Genomic DNA, 23,768 nt, shown 5'->3' with positions numbered 1-23,768 from the left:
GGATTAGAAAGGCCCACATGGAGACTTTCGGCAGTTGGTTGCGAAAACATTTAATGAATGACAATGATGTTGGAGATCAGCTGTACATGTTGGCCAAGACACCATCTTCGACTATAACGACTTTCCAAGGGTACGAGATAAATGGGAATACATTTTACACCATCGCCCAAGATAACAAGAGCACCAATCAAAACAGTGGTGTCCGCTTTGATACAGCAACCGAGAATGGGCAAAAGGTCACATATTATGGTTACATAGAGGAGATATGGGAACTTGACTATGGACCCTCCTTTAAGGTCCCTTTGTTCCGGTGCAAATGGTTCAAGCTAACAGGAGGTGGGGTAAAGGTGGACGAGCAATACGGAATGACAATGGTGGATTTCAACAATCTTGGTTACCTTGACGAACCATTCGTCCTTGCCAAAGATGTCGCTCGGGTTTTTTATTTGAAGGACATGAGTAGCAAACCGAGGAAACGGAAAGATAAGAAAACGATCAGTACATCATGCGATGATCCAAAGCGCCACATTGTTCTTTCAGGGAAAAGAAACATCGTGGGAGTGGAGGACAAGACAAACATGTCAGAAGATTATAATATGTTTGGTGAAATTCCGCCCTTCAAAGTGAACACTGACCCAAGCATTAAGTTAAATGATAAGGATGCTCCATGGATACGGCACAATCGTAAGCAAGCAGGGACACAAGGGAAGAATTGATGTGTAATAATTTATTGTACCAAACTTTGTTGAATGGATCATGTGAATTAAAACGTACGATGGCGAATCCGGATGATTTGTATTTGGTCGATGAACTGAATGATGTATCAAACCTTTTGTCAAACCTTCAAGGGATCGAGGATGTAGAACAAAACAATCGATATCGCCATCGTACAGCCCTGCCGTGGCTACTGAGTGCATATATGCATACCAAATGCACGGCAGGACATATGATGGCGAATCCGGATGATTTGTATTTGGTCGATAAACTGAATGATGTATCAAACCTTTTGTCAAACCTTCAAGGGATCGAGGATGTAGAACAAAACAATCGGTCTAAATTTTTTAAATGAATTAGTTTTATTTTTCTGGATTTTTTGATATATTATTTGTATTTTTAAGATTTTAAAATGAATTAGTTTTATTTTTCTGGATTTTTTGATATATTATTTGTATTTTTAAGATTTTAAAATGAATCAGTTTTATTTTTCTGAATTTTTTGATATATTATTTGTATTTTTAAGATTTTCACATGAATTAGTTTTATTTTTTGAATTTTTTGATATATTATTTGTATTTTTAAGATTTTCAAATGAATTAGTTTTATTTTTCTGAATTTTTTGATATATTATTTGTATTTTTAAGATTTTCAAATGAATTAGTTTTACTTTTTTTGAATTTTTTGATATATTATTTCTATTTTTAAGATTTTAAAATGAATTAGTTTTATTTTTCTGAATTTTTTGATATATTATTTGTATTTTTAAGATTTTAAAATGAAAAGTATTTGAAAAAGAACCTTTAGTCGCGGTTCGTGACAGGAACCGCGACTAAAGGCTCTTGCCGCGCGGGAACGAAAACGCCGCGAAAAAACCTTTAGTCGCGGTTCGTGACACCAACCGCGACTAAAGGTACCCCTTTAGTCCCGGTTGGGGACACCAACCGCGACTAAAGGGTACCTTTAGTCGACCTTTAGTCGCGGTTGGTGTCCCCAACCGGGACTAAAGGGGTACCTTTAGTCGCAGTTGGTGTCCCCAACCGCGACTAAAGGCTTGCCCTATATATTCTCCGCGGCCCTCGTCTTCTCCGCGCTAAGGACCAAACGCATCCAGGACCTCGTCTTCTCCGCGGCGCTGCCCTCGTCTTCTCCGCGCCGCCGCCCTCGTCTTCTCCGCGCCGCCCTCGTCTCCGGTAGGTGCCCACCGTCCTCCTCGCGTGCCTAGAAGAAGAGGGGACCGCCGCCGTCGTCTTCTCGCCCTCGTCTTCTCGCCCGCCGCCGCCTGCCGTCCTCCTCGTAGCCGCGTACTGGATGCGCGCCTTGCCAGCCTCGCGCGCGTGCGGAAACGGCGCCGCCGTGCGTGCCCGTGCTGGTGGTCACCGCCGCGTGGGCAAACTAAAAATTAAGCAAGAGAGCAGAGAGAGAGAGAAGGAGAGCGCTCGGGGTCGTGGGGCCCACCCGTCAGCGAGCGAGAGAGAGAGAGAGCAGAGAGAGAGAAAGGGACTTGAGTAGTTTCTGTTTATAGATTCATAAATCCATAACTAATTCATAAATTCTCCAATTTGAGTGATTCAAATTTCTATACATTCAGGAACTTGAGCAGTTTCTGTTTATAGAAAAAGTTCAACATGCTTTTGCAATAATGTTTGCACTAAATAATTAAATACAGAAAAGGGAACTAAAAATGGAAACTTGCAAAATTCATAACTTGAATTCTGTTAGCTCAAATTGAGCAAACTTGAGCTCTAAAATTTTGTCTTAACAAAATATACACAATGGTATTTTATTTGGGAATAATTGTATAAATTTGACCCAAAAAAAACATCAATTTTCTGTTCTGGTCATAAAAGAAAAGGAAAAAGAAAATGGCATAACTAATTAAATAATTATCCAAAAATTATGTTTAATACCTCAAAATGTTCAGTGAAACATTTGGCACATGTTTTCAACCTTATACATGCAGTTTGACATCTAAAGTATTTCTGTTTTTGTTGTTTTCCAAAAATGGCTGAAATGAAAGCAAAAATTAATAGCTCTTAATCATTCAACCGTCGCTGCTCCTCCTCTATGTCCCCTTAATCTTATTTTTTAATTCCTTTATACTTAATTAATTTTTACTACATGCAGGAGTGACATATGACGGACGATAGAGCCGAGCCGCTTAGGGATCCGGAGGCTGAACGTTATTTAATGGGCATCATAAACAACGAGATTCCTTATGTGCCGGGCTCAGAAGATGAGCAAGAAGAGGATGTAGTCTCTTCTTTTCTGAACCTTGACGGTGGAACAGACATTGTCGATGATCAAGAAGGTGAAGGAACGGACATTGTCGACGGAGGTCAACCGTCAACAAACGACGATCTCGAATTGCAAGTAGCAACCACCTCCGGCGAGGTATATATATACATTGAGCCTCTCGTGATACAAACTTACTGAAATGTAAATACATATGTATTAACGCGCGCGACTCTCTTTCTTTTTTAGCCCTCGGCCGGATCGAGTACGACAAAGCGTGGCAAATCCAAGGCGATGAAAACAGGAGAAACATATACCATTGATTTTGTCAGTGAAACCGGCAAGCCCCTACAGCACACCTCAAAGTTTATCAACCAATGCGGAGTCGTTGTTAGAGACAACGTCCCGATCACCGTCCAGGAATGGAAGGAGCCAAAGAAGGCACGTCTTGGTTTCAGTTTTGTCAACAAGAGAACGAAAAAGGATTGCTGGAGAAAGCTTATGGAACATTTCATTCTACCTCCGGAATACAACAAAGTCGATGAATTCGGTAACGAGGTTCCGGGTGGACATGAGAGGAGGAGGCTAGTTAAAGAGTTCGCTCTTCAGAAGATGGCCGAAGCATTCCGGAACTTCAAGAAAAATTTAACCCGTGACTATGTCAACAAGGGCAAGACTCCGGATTTCAATGGACAACATGAGAAACTGAAAGATGATTGGCCAGAATTTGTGAGGCAAAAGAAATCGGAGCATTTCAAAGAAATATTGAAAAAAAATAAGGATAATGCGAGTAAGAAAAAGTACCATCATATTATGGGGCCAGGAGGATACCGCCTTTCGGAGCCTAAGTGGCAGAAGATGGAGGAGGACCTGAGGGTGCGAGGAATCCCTCTAGGTACAGAGGGATGGGACCCAGGGGCCAAAAGCTGGTGGTACGGGCATGGGAGATCGCTAGACCCGGAGACAGGGGTGTGTGTTCACCGGAAGAAAAAGTTTGCTCCCACCCAAGCCCTTATTGACGCAATGACCCAAGCTCAAGAGGGCTTGATCAAGTTCAACAGAGAGAAAGACGCACTGACAACAGCCCTCGGGAATGATGAACACGGAGGACATGTACGAGGCAAAGGCAGAATTCCGTGGAAAGTAGGGTTTTCCCAGGACAATGACCCGTACTGTTACAGAAGCCGTAAGAGAAAGACGGACCGGGATGCAGATCTTTTGGCGAAGTTTGCATCGAAACTCCATGAGTTGAAGCAGACCGTGCATGAACTAGTAAAAGAAAAATCGGCTGCAGGGCCGCATGAAGATCATGAAGCGGATCGCGGAAGCCAGCAGCGGAGAAGCAGCGCGGCTTCCACGGATGCCCTGCCTGGTGCTAATGCACCGACGATCGAGATTCGTGCACCGGAGCCTCACTACCCCGTGGATGATGTAAAGGAGATGAAAGAATGTGATCTGCATTATCCCGTGGGGAACGTTTCCACGAAGGTAGCTACCGGCAGTGCTTTACCCTGTACACCTGGAGCACTCCACCACAACAACCCCATTGCATATGGCTATGCTCGTGTCACGGTGGAAGACATAGTCCAAGAGTTTGAGGACCTGCAGATTGACAAAGCTACACCCGAAGGGGAGACAAGACTTGGAGATGTCAAGCGCCAGATCATTCTATGGAAAAAGAAGTACATAGTGTTTCCAGGCGAGGCGCCAAGGCTAACAAGTCCACCCCCCTCCGATGGTGGTGGTGGCGGTGGTGGTGGTCGTGGTGGTTCACCTACACCTCCTTCATGCCATTCGACGCCGTCCCCCGATCCACAACCTCCGGCGGGTAAGCAGCCGCCGCCCCCCAATCCTCCTCCGGCGGGTACGACGCCCCCCAATCCTCCTCCGGCGGGTACGACTCCCCCCAATCCACCTCCGGCGAAGAAGCAGAAGCAGGCGGACAGCAAGGAAACCCGCTCCTGGACTATTAACCCGGACCCTTATGTACCTAAGACCACAACGGTACCGGAGCCATCACTGAAGCCTCTCCTCCCAAGGCCTTGGGAACTTAGTGAAGCTGAAGCCAAATTGGCCGCGTCTGCTCATTATGAGAAATGGAAGGCGGATACGAAGGCGATAAAAGAGCCTGAGCCCAAGCAAGTATTCACTGAGAAGCAAAAGAAGTGGCCTAAGGATTTTTTGACGACACCGTCCCAAGCCGAGCTGAATATGCCTGACGACTATGGACATGAACTTCGTAGGCAAGCAGAAATATTGAAGGAGGAGAAAGAAGAAAGTAAAAAAAGCGGGAAACAACTTGACCAGCTCGGGATGCAGAATAAACAATCGATCCCCCCGCTCATAGTGAAAGCCGGTCCGGAAGAGGACCCCGAGATCATAGCAGCTGCGGCAGCACTTGGATTGACTGTAGCGAGTGCCATGAAACAAGCGTCCGAGATGGGTTTGACTCTTCGTGCCTCGTTAGACCTTGAGGATGCGCCAGTATGTGAGATAGCATTACAATATGTGCGGAATGGGCCTCTCGTCGAGCCTGCGCGGGAAAAGAGTCTAGCACCACAAATGCGAAATCTGCTACGTTGGTACAAGCATTTCATAACATGGGCCGGCAAAGAATATATTTATGCGGATGTTACAGAGGAGCATCACACGAAACGGTACTCTGTACAAGTTCATATGAGTGAATTGTTCCAGCTGTTCAATCTGCGCGAGCTCGACAAATCTATCCTGAGTTGCTACGTTTTGTAAGTGATTTATTTCTACCTCATCTCGTTCTTCATTGCCTGCACTATATATATATATATATATATATTGTCCTAACTATATTGTTGCGTACGCTATTATGCAGATTGAAGATTTGGGAATGCAAAATAAGAAACATCCATGATGTTGGGTTCATTAACCCACATATCGTTAATGGACATGTGTTACAAAATCACCCCGAAGACGTGGAGAAAGACTTGTACAAGTTTCTTAGAAAGCATCAACTCAAAATTCATATTCTATTTCCTTACCATTTTGGGTGAGTGTTTCTCTCTTGTGCCCATTCTCTTTTGTTTACTCCATGCATGGTATGTCTAATCGATGAGTTATGCATGACTGTGCATGTAACGTGTCCGCAGGTTCCACTGGATTCTGCTAAATATTGAACTTCACACCTTCAGAGTTCTAATCATGGACTCTATGGATTCGGATTCAAAGCGTTGGGCCGACATGAGAAAAATGTTGCAAAAGTAATTTTTTTCAATCATTTGAGCTCTATATCGATCGGTCTCTTTCGTTCATTTCCTAATATCAAGTAACTAATAACTCCCTTGTTCATTTAATTTTCTTTGCCCTGTAGGGTTTGGAGACGGTTCTCAGAAGAAATTGTCGGTGAATTCAAACATGAGCTAGATTTTAGAAGGTTAGTTAATGTGGATAAGCAGCCACCGGGGACCAATCTATGTGGATACTATGTTTGTGAGAACATCCGGAGACACACCTCTGAGCGGAAGGCATCGGATAGCGTGCGGAAGGCGACGGATAACTTGCGGAGGAGGCTTAGTCCAGAAGCTCGCTTCCGACCAATTCAAGATGAATTAGCAGGATTTTTCATGAGGGAAGTCATCAATCCTAAAGGAGAACACTATACCGAGGACGAAGAAATTTATATGCATACCCGAGATTGAAACTTGTTCGAAGTTGTATGGTCATCCATCCTAATTGTGTATGGAAACTTGTTCGAAGTTGTATATGGTCACCCGAGATTGAATATATATTATATATTCCTCTTGAATTCTTCTTGTTTGAAATTTCATATGCATGTATATAGTAGCGTAGAATATGTGTACTGAAACTTCATCAAAATTAAAATAAAACACAAAATAAAATATAAAAGAAATAAAACACTACAAATTAAAAAGAAACCAGGTTTAGGGGGGCTAAAACCCTAAACCTGCGGAGGAGGCCTTTAGTCCCGGTTAGCCACGAGAACCGGGACTAAAGGTCCTCCGCCCCGACGGACTCCTGGCGCCCACGTGGACGGGCCTTTAGTCGCGGTTCGTAAAAGGCGCGACTAAAGGGGGGGCCTTTAGTCGCGCATATTTAGTCCCGGTTGCACAGTCGGGATTAATGGCCTTTGCGAACCGGGACTAAAGGCCTATTTTCTACCAGTGAAAGTCGTGCATGAATAGAATGCTCTTGCGTAATAAACACATGCGTGCCTGTTCTTGTAGTAGATATGATGTCTAAGATATCTAAGATATGTATGTATAGGTGACTACATTGCCCAATTGTGTAGATAAAGCGTGCGACACGTACTGGATCGATCTCCATCCAATACTCAATGCCATTCAATTGGCGTGGAAAAAATGGTCACACAAGCCAGAAGACACCGATAGTGTAGGCGCTGTCCATGTTTGACCAAATAATGATACGGAGTATCCACAGGCGAGTACTTCCACACACGCGATTGAGTTTCTACTTGTTGTTTTGTTTTGTTTCGAGCTCAACACGCTTTCTGCATGTTAGCACAGCACAGAGCTTGGAATTTTTCTTTGCTTCCGCACCCGCACTATAGGGCAAGAGTGTCGCGAGCAAACATGGAAAACCCAGGCATGTTTTTCTTAGGGGTGGGCGGGAACGCTGGGCATGTGTGGTACTAGCGCCCCAACTATTTCTCGCATTAAGCGAGAGAACATAGAAACTCTCGCTGAAGGATACAACCCTGGTGTATTACACCGTCATGCAGCGATCAGTGTTCGCATTTACTGATTTACCTCATACACACCAATTCAGAAAAGGTCGATAATTTTCAACACAAGCTCGACGGAGTCACATTTACGCACGAAACAACACATATAGTCACAAGACATGGAACCAGGAGAAGCTGAAGGATCATGATTTTGAATTGCAGACAATCTTTGGCAAAACCTCGATCACCTCAAATATTCATTCCTTTAAACAACTCTATCCATCGGAACCATCAAGACGATCAGATTCAGTTTTACGGAGTGCGAGTGCTCTTCAAAAACCTGAGCCCCTAAGTTTCTTTTCAAACTTTTTCTTTCTCACTAATTTTTCTTTTTGAAACCAAAACCATGCTCTACATCAAAGTTTCACTAGCAAGATTCGAAAATGGGAATTATAACCGGCCTGGATGATACAATGTTCCAGACCTAGCCATCATCTCAGGTTACTAACCAACTTATTGCTTTGCCGCGTTTTCGATGGAAAAACTAACTTAGGCTTATATGTATGCACAAGGCACACCAATTCCTCTACAATTCCAACTTAGTAGGCTTGTTCCAGGCATTATCTCGCTATTTTTGAACCGTGCGCCCTTGCTCCGACTTACTATCCTCTGTCAGGCGGATCGCGTGGTCAAGTTTTGTGCAGCCAAACCTTCTTTCCTTTGACTCCCCCTGTCATTTTTATTCTCGTTCACATCATTAGCAAAATTATGTAGATTTTTCATACACGTTGCCTCTACCAAATTGGTAAACAGACATGGAATCAAACTGTTGCTCGCTGCCTACTATTCCCTGCTGGCCCCTACTTGCACCTTGAAAGGCTTCGGAAGGTCTCCGCTGGTGTCTTCCTTCTCCCATCAAGTCCCTTCATGTACCATGTTCAGAGCATGCACTACTCCTAGATTGCAATGGTGCACACCATCAACGGTTTGCTATTGATCCCTACTCGTGTCACAAACATCCTTGGAAGGATTCTGCTCGTTCTCTCACTCCCAGCTGAGTCAGACCCTGTTACTACCGCAAGTTGATCCTCTTTGGGGACCGGAAGATCAATAGGTTAAAATCCTTCCTTCTGGTTAAGACCCCACTGCCTCTTGACCTGATCCACCCTCTTTTTGATGCGATCTAGTCCTTGAGTCGTATGGCATACTTGAATCCTTCCATCATACCTCGGATTCTCACCATTACCCAATACATTTTTTTACGAAGGCACATATATTCCTCCTTACCCTGATCCAGGAATCACGGAGGCCAACCGCCACGGGGGCGCCTTGCAGTGTGTGTGCATGTGCGTGTGTGTGTTGGGGACTGGTTGTTGCCGCCGAGATGGCGGCGATAGCCCCGGCCGACGATCGCCTCGGCGGCGAGAGCGTCAATCACAGGGGTCATCTTGTTCTTGATTTGTAGGACTGCTTACGTTCACTCTCTTTTATTCCGTTCCTAAATATAAGGTGTATTGTTTTAAAAAAAATCAAACATTTTCAACTTTGACAAATTTTATAGACAAAAATATCAATTTCTCCAATAGCAAATCATTACACTAGCTTCATCATGAAATCTATTAGTATTGTATATTTTTATATATTTTGCTATAAACTTGGTCAAACATAGACATGGATTCACTTTTAGAAAAATTAATACACTTTATATTTAGGAACAAAGGGAGATAAAGTATATCCCACCTCATTTAGAGAGATAACATATATTATATTTAGTAACATAGTACTAAATTTACGGGGTAATGAAATTAACTAGAAAACCTGTCACTTAGAGAGGAAATATCATACAATAAAGAAAATATTGTATCTTTATTATTAATAAATCATCTTAGCTAAGAGAAGATAAACCTTTTCTTTTTTTGTTTCTCTCTTTCCAACTCAATTTTTATAGTCCATGGTATTGCTATAATAGCATTATTATCATGTGTGTCTCGCTCCAAGAGCAGTTTATTCTTGCACAACTCACCTATTCCCACGCTTTTACAATAGGATCGTGCATGTGATGTCATGCTCGATGTTCACATGTCGTATCGCCAAGTAACATTACACAGATGGTAACTTACTATTTCTCAGTATATATATCATATGGGATTGCTAAATCTCAGTCGACTGAGACTTAACCAAGTCTCAGTCCGGATATATAAGGTTGGTCGTGATCATGGGCAGAAGACGACCTGGTAGTTGGTGCCGCCGGGGCAAGTGAAGATGCTGGTGGCATCATCCTTGGGGTAGCTGTAGGCGTCCGGGCACTGGCCCTTGAAGAACCTCGAGTAGTCGGTCGGCCCGCAGTTGTCCGCCGCCGTGCCGGTGCAGCAGTACTCGTCCTTCTTGAACACCGTGCACGCGTTGTTGCACCCGCCGGGTGCCCGGAGCTCGGACGGGCACTGTGACGTGATGTCCGCGTCGCACCGCGGCCCGCCCTTGGCGCACCCGGCTGTGCCGTCGGCCGGCAGAAAGTCCATGGGCACGTTAAAGCCGTCGATGACAGAGATGTCGATGAAGTCTTGGCCCATGTACTTATTCAGCCCGAACTCGGCCAGCGTGTTGGGCGCCTGCCCGTACCCCGTGCACTGCAGCACGCCGCCGCAGTCCCCCGTCTGGCACTGCCCGTTGCCGCTCCCGTCGAAGTTGCACCCCGTGCGCGCCCACACGCGCCCGCCCGTCGTGCCCGCCGGCACCTCGATGCTCCATGGCTGCGCCCCCGGGTCCAGCTGCTTGCCACCGCCGGACGGCACGGCCGCCGCCCACACGGTGAACTGGCACTTGTTGGTGATGGTGAACGTGGCGGCGTGGGTGCCGGCAGCGAGGAGAAAAAGAGGGAGGATGTGCAGCACGACACGGGAAGCGGCTGCTAGGGATGCCATTGTTGTGTGTTAGTGATGCCACCGTGTGTGCTAGTAGAAGTTTGGTCTGAGGTGGGTATTTATAGTTGTTTTACATTGCTCGGTAACGTGGAAATTTGACGTTTTCACACACAAACTTTCCATGAATCTTCCACGTTACTAATTGAGTTTGGCAAGCCACTGTGGACGTAGTACATAATAATACTCCGCTGCGAAATTTTGGACGTGTATGGAAGATTTCCACCACACAATAGGTTCAGTTTTTTCTTCTTCTTAGCATTTGCCTCAAGTTTGATTCTCTCTGTATATTCTCTACATGCGTCCGGGAAAAAGAATATCTGAACAAGAGTTCTAGAAATATTTATTCGCAAAAAAAAAAGAGTTCTAGAAATATTGACGAATCCGCTTGTTGTGGGTGCATGACTTCCACGACAAACATAATTGCACCCGATGACTTGACCTTGTATATATCTAGTACCATTACTTCAACAGCGTGTAGAGGGCGTTAAAAGTCCATCAGTCTGCTGTTATGCTGATAGCTTCATTTCCCGCCTAACATATTCAGAAGAAAAAAAATTATTACTCTCTTCTTTTTTGCGAGAAAACTTCCGATCTATTCATTTTTGGGTTTTTATCATTTATGTCACTAGTTGTGTCCCACTACTCAGTAAGAAAGTAAACTAGCTAAAAGCTACAACTAAATTTTTTTTTGGTTTTCTTAAGGTTTTTCAAACACACAAGAAGAAAGCATAAAAAGGGAAATAAACTAGCATGATATTACAGCGAAAAAGTATGAGCACCGACATCTAGCAATGAGTGTGTGAACGTAAATGTAATGTCGGTGGGACATACGTACTCCCCCAAGCTTAGGCTTTTGGCCTAAGTTGGTTTATTGCCACGGCTGGCCTGGCGGATATCCGTAGTTATAACTGGGGTCGTACTGAGATGAAGCCTCGGATTGCCATTGGTTGGCAATCATCTCCGGATCTCACTGGTAATCAGACTGTCGTGGAGGATCAAATTGTGATTCCGGCTCTGGCTCTGTAGCTGATGTAGGGTTCCGGTAGACTTGGATGGTCGCCAGCGGAACGAGATACTGGCCTGCAGATAAATCAAACAAGGAAGGAGCAGGCAAGGTAATAGTCTCAGGGTGATTTTTATCAAATAACAGTTTGTATTTAAGCGCCTTTTCCCTATTCTTAACAATAAAATCATGCACTACCATACTCTTATAGTCTAGCAAAACAGTAGGCAGCAATTTTTCTTCTTTCTCATAGTGCCTAATAGGTATGTTATAGTATGCAGCAAGGCGCGAGGTGAAGATGCCTCCCAAGATAGGGCCCTTAGTACGGTTAAGATTTAACCGCTTTGCAACAATAGCGCCCATACTAAATGTGTCATCACGAAACAAGGCATGGCACAAAATAATAATATCAGGGACACTCAGGTTTCCACAGTTTCCGCGACCAATTAAGCATCTACTAGCAAATATAGCAAAGTAACGTAGAACAGGAAAATGTATGCTAGTGATTCGTGCGTCGGAAACCTTCCTCGTTTCCCCTACAGCAATTGTATCAATAAACCCCTCCACATCGTTACTATGTGGTTCCTCTATGATACCCGGAAAAGGTAACTTGCAAACTCGACAGAATTCACGAAGGGTCAACTCCTTATACTCATCATATAAATAAAAATCCACCATAGGTGGTGACCTCCTAGAATGGAAATGAAAATTTTGCACAAAGATATTGATGAGTAAGAGATACTGTTCGCGTTGGTCGCGGAGGAAGTCAGTGAGGCCTGCATTCTCAGCCAACTCATAAAAATCATCATAAATCCCGGCTGCTCTCAAGAAATCATCGCAAGGCCATACACACGGCCGAACCTCCGCGGTACAAGGCAGATTATATTTGGGCCTCTCTTCTTCTTCACTTTGCTTTTCCTTCGAGCTTCGGCTCGAAGAGCCCCTCAAAAATCTCTTCATCATTTTCTAAAAATTTCTGAAATTTTTAGTAACTTCAAATAAAAGTGAACCAAGCTCAATAAAATTGATAGCAACTACTCCTACAAGTGCCTAGAGACTATATCATGCATTAGAGCTACTTGGAACCATATAAATTTGACATGCAAGCTTAAGAACATGGTCACCTAGGCAGCACAAATTTGCAATGAATAAAGCACTAGAACAAAAACTAATTGGACCAATGGAGGAGTTACATACCAAGGAACAATCCCCCAAAACAGTTTTGTGAGAGGTGCTTTGAGCAAGGAGATCGAAAATCGCAGCAAAATGAGCTAGAAATCAGAAAAGAGACAGAAAAATACTATTTTTACTTTATTTCAACTAAATAACAGAAAGTAAAAGGAGGGTACAGAAGGTTGTGCTTTCTAACTTCATCCATCTCATGCTCATCAAAAGGAATCCACTAACAAGGTTGATCAAGTCTTGTTATCAAACTCATTCCAAATAATATGGAACCGGAGAAATTTCGAATAACACTAAGTTACCTCAACGGGGATATGCACATCCCCAATAATAAGAATATCATATCTCTTTTTGACAGTTGGAAGAGGAAATTCAAAACCTCCAAAAATAACCGATGGAATTTTTCCAATGGAGTTTATACTGTGAACTTGAGGTTGTTTCCTCGGAAAATGTACTGTATGCTCATTACCATTAACATGAAAAGTGACATTGCCTTTGTTGCAATCAATAACAGCCCCTGCAGTATTCAAAAAGGGTCTTCCAAGAATAATAGACATACTATCGTCCTCGGGAATATTAAGAATAACAAAGTCCGTTAAAATAGTAACGTTTGCAACCACAACAGGCACATCCTCACAAATACCGACAGGTATAGCAGTTGATTTATCAGCCATTTGCAAAGATATTTCAGTAGTTGTCAACTTATTCAAATCAAGTCTACGATATAAAGAGAGAGGCATAACACTAACACCGGCTCCAAGATCACATAAAGCAGTTTTAACATAGTTTCTTTTAATGAAGCATTGTAGAGTGGGTACTCCTGGATCTCCAAGTTTCTTTGGTATTCCACCCTTGAAAGTGTAATTAGCAAGCATGGTGGAAATTTCAGCTTCCGGTATTTTTCTTTTATTATTAACAATTTCTTTCATATATTTAGCATAAGGATTCATTTTGAGCATATCAGTCAAACGCATACGCAAAAAGATAGGTCTAATCATTTCAGCAAAGCGCTCAAAATCCTTATCATCCTTTTTCTTGGATGGTTTGGGAGGAAAAGGCATGGGTTTCTAAACCCATGGCTCCCTTTCTTTACCATGTTTCCTAGCGACAAAGTCTCTCTTATCATAATGTTGATTCTTTGATTGTGGGTTATCAAGATCAACAACAGGTTCAATTTCTACATCATTATCATTGCTAGGTTGAGCATCATCATGAACATCATTATTAATATTATCACTAGGTTTATGTTCATTACCAGATTGTGTTTCAGCATCAGAAATAGAAATATCATTAGGATTCTCAGGTGTGTCAACAACAGGTTCACTAGAAGCATGCAAAGTCCTATCATTTTTCTTTTTCTTCTTTTTAGAAGGACTAGGTGCATCTACATTATTTCTCTGAGAGTCCTGCTCAATTCTCTTAGGATGGCCTTTAGGATACAAAGGTTCCTGAGTCATTCTACCAGTTCTAGTGGCCACTCTAACAACAAAATCATTATTCTTATTATTCAATTCATTGAGCAAATCGTTCTGAGCTTTAAGTACTTGTTGTACTTGAGTGGTAACCATAGAAGCATGTTTACTAATGAGTTTAAGTTCACCTTTAACTCTAGACATATAATCACCCAAGTGTTCAATCATATAAGCATTTTGTTTTAATTGTCTACCAAAATAAGCATTAAAATTTTCTTGTTTAACAATAAAATTGTCAAACTCATCTAAGCATTGTCTGGCAGACTTATAGTGGGGGATATCACCTTCAACAAATCTATAGAGAGAATTTACCTTTACTACCTGTGTCGGAATTTACCTTTACTACCTGTGTCGGGTTATCAAGACCATGAGTTTCTTCAAGAGGTAATGAATTAAGATCATATATTTCTTCAACAGGTGGTAAATTAAGACCATGTATTTCTTCAACAGGAGATAAATTAACATCTTCAGCTTTAATACCCTTTTCCTTCATAGATTTCTTTGCCTCTTGCATATCTTCAGGACTGAGAAATAGAACACCCCTCTTCTTCGAAGTTGGCTTAGAAATAGGCTCAGGAGTTGGCTCTGGAACTGTCCAATTATTTTCATTGGTCAACATATTATTCAATAGAATTTCAGCTTCATCCGGTGTTCTTTCCCTGAAAACAGAACCAGCACAACTATCCAGGTGGTCTCTGGAGGCATCGGTTAGTCCATTATAAAAGATATCAAGTATTTCATTTTTCTTAAGAGGATGATCAGGCAAAGCATTAAGTAATTGCAGAAGCCCCCCCCCCCCCCCAAGCTTGTGGGAGACTCTCTTCTTCAATTTGCACAAAATTATATATTTCCCTTAAAGCAGCTTGTTTCTTATGAGCAGGGAAATATTTAGCAGAGAAGTAATAAATCATATCCTGGGGACTACGCACACAACCAGGATCAACAGAATTAAACCATATCTTAGCATCACCCTTTAATGAGAACCGAAATATTTTAAGGATATAAAAGTAGCTCGTTCTTCTCATCATTAGTGAATAGGGTGGATATATCATTTAATTTAGTAAGATGTGCCACAACAGTTTCAGATTCATAGCCATAGAAAGGATCAGATTCAACCAAAGTAATTATATCAGGATCAATAGAGAATTCATAATCCTTATCAGTAACAAATATAGGTGAAGTAGCATAAGCAGGATCATATTTCATTCTAGCATTCCGAGTTTTTTGTTTCAGCTTAGCTAATAATTTCTTAGGATCACTTCTATCATTGCAAGCAAGAAAGTCTCTAGCAGTTTCTTCATCCATAACATAGCCCTCAGGCACAACAGGCAATTCATATTTATTGGGAGAGTCTTCATCATCACTTTCATCAATATTATCAGTTTCAATAATTTCATTCTCTCTAGCCCTAGCAAGTTGTTCATCAAGAAATTCACCAAGTGGCACAGTAGTATCAAGCATAAAAGTAGTTTCATCATAAGTATCATGCATAGCAGAAATGGCATCATCAATAACATGCGACATATCAGAATTAATAGCGGAAGCGGGTTTAGGTGTCGCAAGCTTACTCAAAACAGAAGGTGAATCAAGTGCAGAGCTAGATGGCAGTTCCTTACCTCCCCTCGTAGTTGAGGGATAAATTTTTGTCATAGCGTCTTTCAAGTTCTTCATAATGACCAGCAGATATAAATCCCAAGTGACTCAAAGAATAGAGTTATGCTCCCCGGCAACGGCGCCAGAAAATAGTCTTGATAACCCACAAGTATAGGGGATCGCAACAGTTTTCGAGGGTAGAGTATTCAACCCAAATTTATTGATTCGACACAAGGGGAGCCAAAGAATATTCTCAAGTATTAGCAGTTGAGTTGTCAATTCAACCACACCTGGATAACTTAATATCTGCAGCAAAGTGTTTAGTAGCAAAGTAGTATGATAGTAACGGTAACAGGGGCGAAGGTAACGATAGCAAAAGTAATATTTTTGGTGTTTTATAGTGATTGTAACAGTAGCAACGGAAAAGTAAATAAGCGGAGAACAATATGTGAAAAGCTCGTAGGCATTGGAACGGTGATGGAGAATTATGCCGGATGCGGTTGATCATGTAACAGTCATAACATAGGGTGACACAGAACTAGCTCCAATTCATCAATGTAATGTAGGCATGTATTCCGAATATAGTCATACGTGCATATGGAAAAGAACTTGCATGACAGCTTTTGTCCTCCCTCCCGTGGCAGCGGGGTCCTAGCGGAAACTAAGGGATATTAAGGCCTCCTTTTAATAGAGTACCGGACCAAAGCATTAACACATAGTGAATACATGAACTCCTCAAACTACGGTCATCACCGGGAGTGGTCCCGATTATTGTCACTTCGGGGTTGCCGGATCATAACACATAGTAGGTGACTATAGACTTGCAAGATAGGATCAAGAACTCACATATATTCATGAAAACATAATAGGTTCAGATCTGAAATCATGGCACTCGGACCCTATTGACAAGCATTAAGCATTGCAAAGTCATAGCAACATCAATCTCAGGACATAGTGGATACTAGGGATCAAACCCTAACAAAACTAACTCGATTACATGATAGATCTCATCCAACCCATCACCGTCCGGCAAGCCTACGATGGAATTACTCACGCACGGCGGTGAGCACCATGAAATTGGTGATGGAGGATGGTTGATGATGATGATGGTGATGGATTCCCCTCTCCAGAGCCCTGAACGGACTCCAGATCAGCCCTCCCGAGAGAGTTTAGGGCTTGGCGGCGGCTCCGTATCGTAAAACGCGATGAATCCTTCTCTCTCATTTTTTTCTCCCCGAACACGAATATATGGAGTTGGAGTTGAGGTCGGTGGAGCTCCAGGGGGCCCACGAGGCAGGGGGCGCGCCCAGGGGGTAGGGCGCGCCCCCCATCCTCGTGCCCAGGGTGTGGGCCCCCTGACCTTGATTCTTTCGCCAATATTTTTTATATTTTCCAAAAATAATCTCCGTGAAGTTTCAAGTCATTCCGAGAACTTTGTTTCTACACATAAATAACACCATGGCAATTCTGCTGAAAACAGCGTCAGTCCGGGTTAGTTCCATTCAAATCATGCAAGTTAGAGTCCAAAACAAGGGCAAAAGTGTTTGGAAAAGTAGATACGACGGAGACGTATCACAAGGCACAGCAACGGTCGGAAATTTGAGTCTCAAATTCCTTAGGGCTATCATGTTCCTCACTGTGTAGGCAATCCGCACTGGCGAATTCCTAACTCCTCAGTGAGAACAAATTTCCTCAAAGACCAGAAGAACTTCGTCTCTGTCACTGAAGAATATGACTGAACTGTATTAGATTTCCAATGGCTTCACTCGAAGGGATTAGCAGGTGTAGGATTTTGAGTTGAGCATCACATGGAAATTTTTCCTTAGTATTTCCTCGACCCCCTTTAACAGTACGGTGTTTCCTATGACTTAAGAAAGAGAAAATGAAACTACGAAAACAAAAGTCTTCACACTTCATGTTCCTCGAATGAATACCAAGTCTTCAAGGTCACACCAATTTCTTCACCTTCAAAGTCTTCAGAAAGTCTTCAGAAATACAAAGTCTTCAGTCGAAGAACTTCATTTTTAGGGGTCGACTTTCTCTGTAAATATCAAACTCCTCATAGACTTATAGACCTGTGTACACTCACAAACGCATTAGTCCCTTAACCTATAAGTCTTCAATGCACCAAAATCACTAAGGGGCACTAGATGCACTTGCAAGGGTGTGTCTCCAAGTATCCCGAGCCCCGCACAAAGAACAAGTCTCGGTCGTCGCCATGTTCCGATGGTTTAGCAGAACTCCACATGGTATAGATTGTATTGCCAGCCTCCATACAAGCACTCGCGGCTTAGAGGGAACCTTGATGTGCCATATAGAACTTCACTGATTGCTCTTTGACTGCGCGAGCAATATGGATGGATCGCCCCAGTACACGATATTACCATGTCGGCTCATTTAGCAAGAGGAAACGAGAGGCCATCGCTGGTTGTAGGAACCTTCTAGAACATTCCATCGGGTTTGAAAGCTTCCAGTAAGGTTTTATTTTGTCTCTTTAAACGTCTTACAGTTTTCTTTTGGAATTTTTTACTTTCTGTTTTCCTTTTGTTCTTTCTTGGTATTCTGTTTTCCTTTTCTTTTTTTGGATTGACAACCATTTTCGGAGTTCATGAACATTTTGCAATTTTTTTGGACATGTTGTGAATTCATGAACATTTTTTAACTCATGAACTATTTAAAATTCACAAACATTTTACAAATTTTGGCATGTTTTCAACTTGAGAAAAAATATTTGCAAATAAATTTTCAAATCCTTGAATGCTTTTTATATTAATTATTCATTTAAATAAACGATTTTTTGTAATTACTGACCATTTGTACTTTTGTAGATTCATGAATTTTTAATTCGTGAAAATGTCGCAAGTCCACGAACATATTTTTAACATGAGCATTTTCTAATTTAAACGTTTTCAAACTTCACAAATATTTCTGAAATTCAGGAGCAAATTTTCAAAATCATGGGCTATCCCTATTTGAAATTATTTCGAAACAGGAAAAAAAAACCGGCAAAAGAGAAAAGAAATATTACATGCACTCGTGAATCCCTATTTGCTCAGCGTACATTACAGAAATGTTCAATGTATTCAAAATTATTCAAATCCCAAATTATTTTTAAAGAAGAAAATTGAAAAGGACAAATAAAATGAAAAAAATAAACATATAAAACAGGTGGTTTCCCGTCCCGCACATGGCTTGGCCATGAAGGGCGCGTGGGGCAGCGGTGTGTGTGTGTGTGTGATGCCTGGTTTCCCAGGGCGCACCACGCCAGATAGAAGCCCCCGGCATTTGGGCGCCCTACAAGAAAATTCACCCATAAGCTCAACAGGTCCACACATGCCGAAGCGGACCAGTTGGGCTGATTCTTTTGTTCCGAAAGCGAATGAATCCTGTTTGACCCGCACTGCAGTAAATGGTTGGGAACTCATTCTTTCCTCTGGGTAAAGAAAGAGTTCCCGTGGAACAACCACCTGGGCCGGCCCAAATAGAACTTCCACGCTCGACGGAGAAAAACTAGTCCCTAGTAAACCGGCAAAAATTATCAACACGAGAATATATATTCTTGCGCCCACTCGTGGGGAAAAACTAGCTCTAAAATAGATAATTTGGGAATGTATTACCACAAAAAGAAAGCTTTATGACTTTTAGAAATGGTAACCGATTTTAAAAAATAGAAGACTTTTTTTTTCAAAATAAGCACTAACTTAATAAATCTTCAAGACTTTTAAAAAAATTCTTATTCAAAAAAATTCGTTTATTTAAAAAATTCACATATTTCTATAAATTATCATTTATTGTTTTCAATTCATAAATTTTAGGAAAAAAGAAATGAAAAAGATAAAAGATAAGATAAAATGAAACATAAATGAAAATGAAAAAAGGAAAAGAAAAAGAAAAACGATGGAAAAGGCAACAAAACACGGCGAGAGTGCGCGAAACCATCAACGAAAAATTGTCCTAAATGGGCAAGCCCACGTCAGGTCATATGATTTTTAGCAGGAAACCCATGGTGTTAGAGAGAGACAGAGAGAGAGAGAGAGAGAGAGAGAGAGAGAGAGCCCCGACTGGCCCCTCGCTTCGGCACTGAATTATGCGGAAGTGATACCTTGTTCGTAAGTGTCTTTGAGAATGCTAGTATTATACATGAATTTCATTAAAAATACGATGCAATTATTGACTAAAAATACAATATTTTTTCATATTCCGCGGCTAATACAACTTTTTTCTAAAGCTAAACAAAATAAAAACAGTAGTAATGTTGTAAATCAGCCGGTAAAAATCAAGTGTTTAAGTCCGAACTATGGGAGTGGGCCGGACATTATACTCTCACACTCCCGCTCGCGCCTATGTTCCTCTAGTTATGACATGGGCAACGACAGAGGGGCAGGCCGCAACTATTTATGGCGATTACTGGGTTTTGAACTATGAACCTCTTGGTTGTAAGTTTTACGCACCTAATCAGTTCACTCATGAGTTTGAACTGATGAAGAGAGTTAGACAATATATTTCAACACCCCCTCATGTATAGACTATTGGTAATCCTTATATACGGGACCAATGTAGGCCATATTTTTTTAATACCGCGTTGGCAAGGTGTTGAACCGAAGACCTCTTAGCTTGAATACCTTGTTGAATCCATGCACCAGCCAGTTACTTACAAAGTTCGAAGTACGGAAGAAAGTCGGACACTATACTCCAACGGATAGCAAACCAGCACAAAATGTGGAAAAGGAGTTTTTGAATTCATGCACCACCCAGTTACTCAAAGAAGCTCGAAGACCTCTGTGGCGATGAGTTTGTAGAAAAGAAGTTTTTGGCCGGTCTAGTAGCTGCCGACGGCTGGAATCAAACCAGCACAAAAATCGGGCGAGACTTTGACCAGGGAATCAATTCCCGCACAGAAACTTGTGAAAGTTGCCAACAAAACAAGCCTCGCCACTTACTGCTTGACTTACATGAGTCTTGGCATTCGCCGGAGTGCCACGGCTACGTGACAACGACGGGAGGACGCGCTCGCGATGATCTCATCTGACAGCCACTTCCCCTATGGTGGACTGGCCGGCCGCGAGCAGGAACGAATCGGAGCTGCTGGACCGTCCAAATGGAAGCAAAGAGAGGAATCCATCCGCTCCTTGCTTTTAACGCCGGAACGGACGATTCGAGACTCGAGACGCGATCCACCGCCGGCGCTGCGCCATGGACGGACGGAGCTCGGCCACGGGAGAGGGAGAAGGAGAAGGGGGCCGAGACGTGGCGGCACCGCGGCGAAAAGCGAGCAATGCCGTCCGTTGGTAGCCTCGTGATTCATGAACGGTGGCCTGCGCTGCTCGCTCTCCGTGCCTGCCTGCCGCCTCTGCTTTCGCTGCATGCGGCTTTTGGTAGCCTGGTCCAGCCACGGCCACGGACAAGCAACGGAAGAATCCAAAGCTGTTTCGTTTCGTTCGGCGCGGATCGACAAAGCCATATCGATGGATGGAGCTTGCGCTGTGTCTCCCTCTACTTCTCGCTAAAACGCCCAAGTTTCTGCTCGTCGTGTTGGGGGTGCAGGGCATGTGCCATCTGCACCGAACCAGTTGGTCCTCTCTGTCCCAACACCTCGCGGCCATGGCGCGGACCGGCCGGCCATTGGCGGCGTGAATGGCTGAAACGACAGCTCGATCGGCGCAACAACTGGATGAATGCTGCACCATCAGAAATCATGGAATGCACTCAAGCTTTTTAATAACTTAAGAACAACAATTATGTATGTAAGGATTATACCACCACTCACTAATGTACATCAACCCTGGGAGGTTCCTACATCGCCGTCCCGCCGCAATCTCTGCAGCGAGCCAACCAGCACGGACCAAAGTACGGTGAGCGCCACGGCCGGGACCCTCCCGGCGACCAAGCCTACGAGGACGACGACGGTTACAGCTACCAAGGGGAACCGGCCTCCTACGCCGTCCGCCCCGGCGAGTTCTATCGGCGCACGCGCACCGTTGTTGCGCGCCTCGCCGTCAACCATGCCGCGGAGAGGGCCCGACGAATCAGGCGATTTGGTGGCGGCGTCCGCGCCGTCGACCGTGCCGCGGAGAGGGCCCGATGAGTCGCGCGATTTGACGCCGTCGCCCATGATGCCAAGGCGGAGAGGGCCCGACGAATCGCGCGATTTGATGCCGTCAACCATGCCAAGGCGGAGAGGGCCCGATGAATCCGGCGACTTGCCCACGGCGTCCGCCTTGGCATTCGCTTGGTTGCGTCTGCCGCGGCGAGAGTCCGGGGGATCCGTCGCCCCGGCATTGCCGCCGACCGTGGAATCCGCCTGGCTGACCTCGCTGCGGAAAGAGCTTGACCGGAAAGAACTTGACAGGGAGCCCGGGTCCTTGCCAATCTTCCGGCCTCTCTGCAATTTCCTGGGGATCAGCTTCCTCCATGGCGACCTCTTCCTCGGCTTCGGCTCCCACACGCACGAATCCTCGCCGGCCTCGCTCCTCTCGTCAATGCCGAGGATGGAGGCGCTGATCCCCCTGCCGGAGTCGGAGAAGCTCGACCCCAGCGGCTCCGGCTCCCCCTCCAGCTCCCGGATCGGCGAGACGTAGCCGCGGCCGTCGATGTCCAGCTCCGCGGTGGGCGCCGGGGGCCGGGGCCCCCGGCGAAGCGAGGACGCCCGGACGGATTCCAGCAGGAAGAGGGAGAAGGCGGCGACGGTGACGGCCGCAACCACCTTCCTGCTCCAGATCACGAGGAGGGCGAGGGACACCGCGCCGACGAGCGCGAGGAACCCCAATCCGAGGCCGGCGGCTTGGCCTCCGGGGCGGCAGACGGGCTCCGCCCGCGGAGGGTCGGGCCCTGGCTGGGCCGACGGCGGGGAGACGGCGGCCGGCGGGGGCGACGGCGGTGGAGGAGAGGGGGGCGGGGGAGAGGGCTCCGGGGAAGGCAAAGGGGGAGCGCCCCGCCTCTTGCGCCTGGTGGAGGATGGCCCCTGCTGCTTCTTGAGGCGGCCATGGTTCTTGACGAAGAGGTCGGCGAGGGAGGTGGGGAAGCCGGTCTGGACGGGGAGCGGGCCGGCGCGCGCGGGGCGGAGCGCGGAGATGAGGCGGCCGAGGCGGCCGGCGGGGCGGTCCTTGGGCGGGCTGGGCATCAGCGGCGGCCGACGCCGGCGAGCATGGAAGGGGGCCGACCGGCGCGCCGGGCCTCCGCCTCTGCCTCCGCGTCCGGCGTTTGGTGGTGCTCCGGGTGCTCTGGGTTGGTGACCTTTTTTTGGGGGGGGGGGAGTGGGAATAGAAAGAGGAAGAGGAAGAGGAAGTGGGAGGGAGCGAGTGGGGCAACCAAACATTTCCGTTTTGTTTTCCATGCGTTCGTTGTTGGCTTTTGGTCTAAGAATGGGAGGTGTGTTTAGCTGTTTTTGATTTGAAACGGGAGAAAAAGGAAGCGATGTTTAGCTGTTTGGCATGCTGTATTTTGGGTGGTTGGCGGCTCCAGATACACCCGTTTCAGCGACAGTTAATTCCGGACGGAGGTTGTGCTTATCTTGTTCTCCTACTTCATTTATTTGGTGACTAGACAATTGCCGTAATTGGTATTATTGTTCTACATCCTCCATACGGAGCAAAATGAGTGAATCTTCACTGTAAAATGCGCCAATATACATCCGTATGCAGTCCGTATTGAAATCACTAAAAGGTCTTTTATTTAGAAACGGAGAGAGTACTAGCAAGTTATAGCACGTAGTTACTTGTCCGTATCAATGTTATTGCGTACAGTGATGTTTATCAAATAAAATTATGCCTGTGATTTACCTGTGGAAATAAATGCTAGAATTTATTTGGTGAACACGCTTATTTGGCAAGCACTTGTTGGTTTGCCAAAGAAAACATGTTTTTATTTGGTAAGTCGATAAAAATGGGACAGTTAATACGGTTATTACGAAAATTGATGAAAAAAATACCTAGAGATATAATGAAAACAAATCAAAAGGGAGAACTCAAATGCTA

General features: G+C 44.4%; 2 protein-coding genes across 2 annotated transcripts; both read right to left on the bottom strand.

The window, feature by feature from the left end:
* Positions 1–9,563: 9,563 nt before the first annotated feature.
* On the bottom strand, positions 9,564–10,571 carry LOC109749097 (alpha-amylase/trypsin inhibitor). The gene has a single exon (XM_073496061.1). The coding sequence runs from the start codon at positions 10,543–10,545 to the stop codon at positions 9,838–9,840; it is 708 nt and encodes a 235-aa protein (XP_073352162.1). The 5' UTR covers positions 10,546–10,571; the 3' UTR covers positions 9,564–9,837.
* Positions 10,572–21,488: 10,917 nt separating this feature from the next.
* On the bottom strand, positions 21,489–23,147 carry LOC109749096 (uncharacterized). Its single transcript, XM_020308089.4, has one exon. The coding sequence runs from the start codon at positions 23,126–23,128 to the stop codon at positions 21,572–21,574; it is 1,557 nt and encodes a 518-aa protein (XP_020163678.3). The 5' UTR covers positions 23,129–23,147; the 3' UTR covers positions 21,489–21,571.
* Positions 23,148–23,768: the final 621 nt, after the last annotated feature.

The sequence above is a fragment of the Aegilops tauschii genome, chromosome 4 (genome assembly GCF_002575655.3).
Source record: "Aegilops tauschii subsp. strangulata cultivar AL8/78 chromosome 4, Aet v6.0, whole genome shotgun sequence".
Taxonomy (NCBI): Eukaryota; Viridiplantae; Streptophyta; class Magnoliopsida; order Poales; family Poaceae; genus Aegilops; species Aegilops tauschii.
The sequence above is the reverse complement of the archived record's forward strand: the minus strand, read 5'-3'. Positions and strand labels throughout refer to the sequence as shown.

Coding starts and splice junctions, on each gene's coding strand:
- LOC109749096 (XM_020308089.4), bottom strand. CDS start 23,128: ATGGAAAACAAAACGGAAATGTTTGGTTGCCCCACTCGCTCCCTCCCA.
- LOC109749097 (XM_073496061.1), bottom strand. CDS start 10,545: ATGGCATCCCTAGCAGCCGCTTCCCGTGTCGTGCTGCACATCCTCCCT.